The sequence below is a fragment of the Vicia villosa genome, linkage group LG1, assembly GCF_029867415.1.
Source record: "Vicia villosa cultivar HV-30 ecotype Madison, WI linkage group LG1, Vvil1.0, whole genome shotgun sequence".
NCBI classification, from domain to species: Eukaryota; Viridiplantae; Streptophyta; class Magnoliopsida; order Fabales; family Fabaceae; genus Vicia; species Vicia villosa.
Window position 1 is genome coordinate 131887312 of NC_081180.1, and position 4392 is coordinate 131891703.

General features: G+C 34.9%; 2 protein-coding genes across 2 annotated transcripts; both read left to right on the plus strand.

Annotated features, from left to right (window-relative positions):
* Nucleotides 1-203: 203 nt before the first annotated feature.
* Nucleotides 204-2908, plus strand: LOC131644224 (F-box protein PP2-B11-like). The gene is made up of 3 exons (XM_058914667.1): nucleotides 204-602; nucleotides 682-800; nucleotides 2320-2908. Exons 1-3 carry the CDS (start codon nucleotides 333-335, stop codon nucleotides 2726-2728), a joined length of 798 nt encoding a protein of 265 aa, XP_058770650.1. The 5' UTR covers nucleotides 204-332; the 3' UTR covers nucleotides 2729-2908.
* A 74-nt stretch (nucleotides 2909-2982) lies between these two features.
* Nucleotides 2983-3799, plus strand: LOC131654449 (pentatricopeptide repeat-containing protein At3g62470, mitochondrial-like). The gene is made up of 2 exons (XM_058924642.1): nucleotides 2983-2991; nucleotides 3044-3799. The coding sequence occupies exons 1-2, from the start codon at nucleotides 2983-2985 to the stop codon at nucleotides 3743-3745; spliced, it is 711 nt and encodes a 236-aa protein (XP_058780625.1). The 3' UTR covers nucleotides 3746-3799.
* The last annotated feature ends 593 nt before the right edge of the window (nucleotides 3800-4392 follow it).

The following is a 4392-nucleotide window of genomic DNA, read 5'->3' on the forward strand; positions in this document are numbered from 1 at the left end:
AATTTATAAATATGTTGGGAAAATAACAAATATTTTAGGTGGGAAAGAGTAACACTGAAGTAAGTAGTTTCAATGTGTATATATGTTAATTAAGGTAAATTCTTAGTTATTGAGAGTCGGTAATTGGTGTACTTGAAAAGATTGGAAAGAAAAGTTACACAATCTTTTCAAAAAGCGGTAGGTTTCTTGTAAGTTAAGGAAAGCACGTAGAAAAGTTAAGGTAATTCACAGTTTCTTTTTTTTTTCTTTTTCTTGTGGAAATATCACGCCATTACAAAGTTTGCAGAAGCTATAACTATATCGAGCTATATTTTTCTTCGCATGAAAGAAAAATGACACAGTTTGAAGAATTGCCTGAAGGATGCATCGCCACCATACTCTCTCGTACTACTCCCGTTGACGCCTGCAGACTCTCTCTCGTTTCCAATACTTTCCATTCTGCTGCCGATTCCGACGCTGTCTGGATTCAATTTCTCCCTTCCGATTCTCAATTCATGGATTCTATCATCTCTAATTCTCCTTCACTTGTCAACCTTCCTTCCAAAAAGGCTCTCTACTTAGCTCTATCGGATCGCCCTATCATCATCGACAATGGTCTCAAGGTATTGTTCTCTCCAATTTCTTGTATTTTAGGATTTATCATGTTGACTGTGTAGTAATTAAACTGAATTGATAACGCAGAGCTTTCAATTGGATAGAAAGAGTGGGAAAATATGTTACATGCTAGGGGCTAGATCTTTATCCACTGCTTGGGTTCATGACGAGCGCTACTGGAAGTGGATTACTATGCGTACCTCCAGGTTAGCTTAGCTCTTAAGTCTTGTACCTTAATGAGTGCTTAATTTGTAATTGAATGTTATGACAGATTTAGTCCATATTTGCCTTTTTTTTGAATTGTTCTTGTGATAATTCCTTGTTAGAGAAATCCTTGCATGGAAACAACATAAATCCATATTGTTACTAACACCAGATAAGGAGAAAGAAAAATTGAAATTTATTTAAAATTTAATTTCTATTTTGATTGAAATCATGGGGTGGTTGTGAATTGTGATAATGAAAGAGAGAGAAAATTTTATTTTTATCTTCTAATTAATAAAAAAAATTGTGATTGATTGTGTGTAAAACCAAGTGTTATGTTCGTGTCGATCTAAGTATTTTTCTCCTTGTGTGTCAAAACCTTACAATCAATCAGTCACTCCACATTTGCTTTCATATTTTCAATTTCCTGTTGGGGATTCTTCTAAACCAAGTTAGTGAAAAATGATTGACCAGAAGCTGCCAAATGTAAAACACATTCTGTCAAACCATTGCTTCTACAAGTTTCTGTTTCTCTATATCACTTCCAGATTTGTCAAACGTCGACCGTGGTAGATTTTCTGACAACCACTATGACAAATTAGTGAAAGACGGCGATGTTGGTGCCATGGCAGTTTATGGCTGCTTAAAGTGGCGACTTTTATTTTTGCTCTCTACTGACCCGTCGATAACACTTCACTAATGCTTAGTATGTGCAGCACGTATTCATGCTCTTCTTCACTCATCTATCTCTTGCATCCAATTTCAACTTGAAGCACCAATATCCTTCATCTGTAATGATGGAGTTATTGTTTCATCTACATAGTTTCTTATTTTGATCCAAATTGCTGCAACAACTTATCGTATTTATTGTTCAATGTATCATTTGCCAAACTTTTAAAATCTCTGCTCAATTTAGTTGTACTTGTTAATTACTTTACAATTAAAGATGTAGTTTCTTTTTAAACCTTTGTATTACTACACATGTTCTTGATAAATTGACTTTGCATGATTTGTTTTTAGTTCCTACATGCAAAGTTTAAATTGATTTCTATCCAAAATAAATTAAAAAATAGACTTGTAATGAATCAAACAGTTGTACTTTAGGTTCTTTTATTACTAAGTAAGAAAATCTCTTTAATTTTGTGTATTTTTTCACACTGATTTTAGTATTTTAGAAGGTTAGTGCTACGCGACGCTATCTAGAATTAACATCGAAGTTGTTTATATTGCTTATATCCACACTTATCGTGAGAAAGTCAGGCAGGTTGAAAAGTGGATGTTGTTAAGTGAAAAAGAACATGAATGTTGGATTTCCTATATTAGCATATATAACTTGTTAACAAAGCAGTCGGTCATTATCAGTTTCAGCTTGGTAACAAGCTCCAAGTTTTAGTTAACAAAAGTGTAATGCTAATTTATCTTCACCTAAATAGATACTGCATCAGTCATGTAATGAATCATCTCTCATTTCTAATATTTTAAACTTTGCAACTTGTGAATTTGTGTATTACTTTTGGACAGGTTCCCTGAAGTCGCTAGGCTTCTTAATGTTTGTTGGCTTGAATCTCATGGTACGATAAACACCATTACATTGTCTCCAAATACTGAGTATGCAGCTTATGTTGTTTTCAAGATGATTGATGCCAAAGGATTTGAGAACCGTCCTGCAAAGTTATCAGTCTTTGTCGAAGGTGGACATAGCAGTACAAAAATTGTATGTTTGGATCCTAATGTGGAAGATAGGTCTCACAGCAGAGTAGAAGGATTGGAATGTCCTAATGTGAGAAGTGATGGGTGGTTGGAGATTGAGATAGGGGAGTTCTTCAATTCAGGCATAGAGAATGAAAAAGTCAAGATGGAGGTTTTGGAGAAAGGTAGTTATTGGAAGAGAGGTCTCTTTGTTGAAGGAATAGAAGTTAGGCCTAAGTAACACAATTAAGCAACATGAACTTGCATCTTGAGTTACCATATAATTTTGTTTCAAGTATTGTTACTTGGCACATATAGTTATGGTTGTAATATTACTTATTTTAGTTTAATATATTGGAATGTGGACTACTACTATATAATTTATTGTGATGCAATACCAATCTGTTGCCATTTATTGATTAACAGTATGAATGAATCAAAATATAAATATAGTAAAAAAAAATTAAAAAGACCTGATTTAAATAATTTAAAATCATGGAGAAGGTGGTTACTTTTATTATGAATTATGGAGATTACTTTTGTTACCAAATGAAAGCTGATTTCAATAATAAAAGTTATCAGCTTATCATTTGGTACTGTTGGTGAGGTTGAATCTGATGCTGAGGGTGATGTTATTGTTAAGAGTAGTGAGTCATGTGCAGATCCAGATGAGGTTGATAGGGTATGCAAGGTGATTGATGAATTGTTTGCGTTGGATAGGAACATGGAAGCAGTTCTTGATGAGTGTGGTGTTATGTTATCTCATGATTTGGTTGTTGATGTGTTGCATAGGTTCAAACATGCTAGGAAGCCTGGTTTTAGGTTCTTTTGTTGGGCAGGGAAAAGGCCTGGTTTTGAACATGATTCAAGGACTTATAACTCCAAGATGGATATTTTAGGGAAGACTACACAATTTGAGACCATGGTAGCATTGCTTGAGGAAATGGGTGAGAAGGGTTTTTGGACAATGGAAACTTTCGCAATTGCTATTAAGGCATTTGCTTCTGCTAAGGAAAGGAAAAAAGCTGTTGGAATCTTTGATATGATGAAGTTTAAGATTAAAGTCGGTGTTGATGCGGTTAATTTCTTGCTTGATAGTCGTGGTGTGTCGAATGGGATGATTGATAAAGGATTCGTGCCTGATATTGTTGCACATAATATTATGCTTCAAGGGTTGTTAAGGTGTCAGAAGAAGTCAGATAGCATTAAGTTATTTGAAGGGTTGTTCCTATTTTGCGACGAGAAATTACGAATTTAGCCGAGCTGTTTGGGATGAAATGCGTCACAAGGGGTGTTGTCCTGATGATAACTCATATACACCATATTCATTGGTGGGCTTATAAGACAAGGCAGGCCAGATGAGGCATGTAAATATATAGACAAGGCAGGTCAGCTTGATTATAACAAGTTTGGTGCTGATTTTTCCAAGTATGGGAATCCTGTCATACTAGAGGAGTTAGCTCAAAAGATGAATTTTGCTGGTAAATTTGAAGTGTCAAATGTCTTACTTATGATGGACTTGTTGCTACATCTGTGCTGGCCGATCCCTTTGAGTTTTTGCGATGTGATTTTTCTTATTGATGTATATTCTTTTTAGTACTCAAACTGTATTTTATATCTAATCAACATGGCCTTTTAAGAACCAAAAGGAATTCAGTAGCTCTGCATTTTAACATGACTTTTATGAAGAAACACTTTCATTCATAGGAATTGTGTTACTGACATGTGCTGATTACAAAAGGATCCCAGAGGCATTCGCATCGGGTCACCTGCAATGACAACAAGAGGACCTGGTGAGAAAGAATATGAGCTTAATTCACAAGGGTGTGCAGATAAGTCTTGAAGCCAAAAGTTTCAAGATATCTTGCCACCAATTATCCTATTTCTGCCACAAAATAGAACACT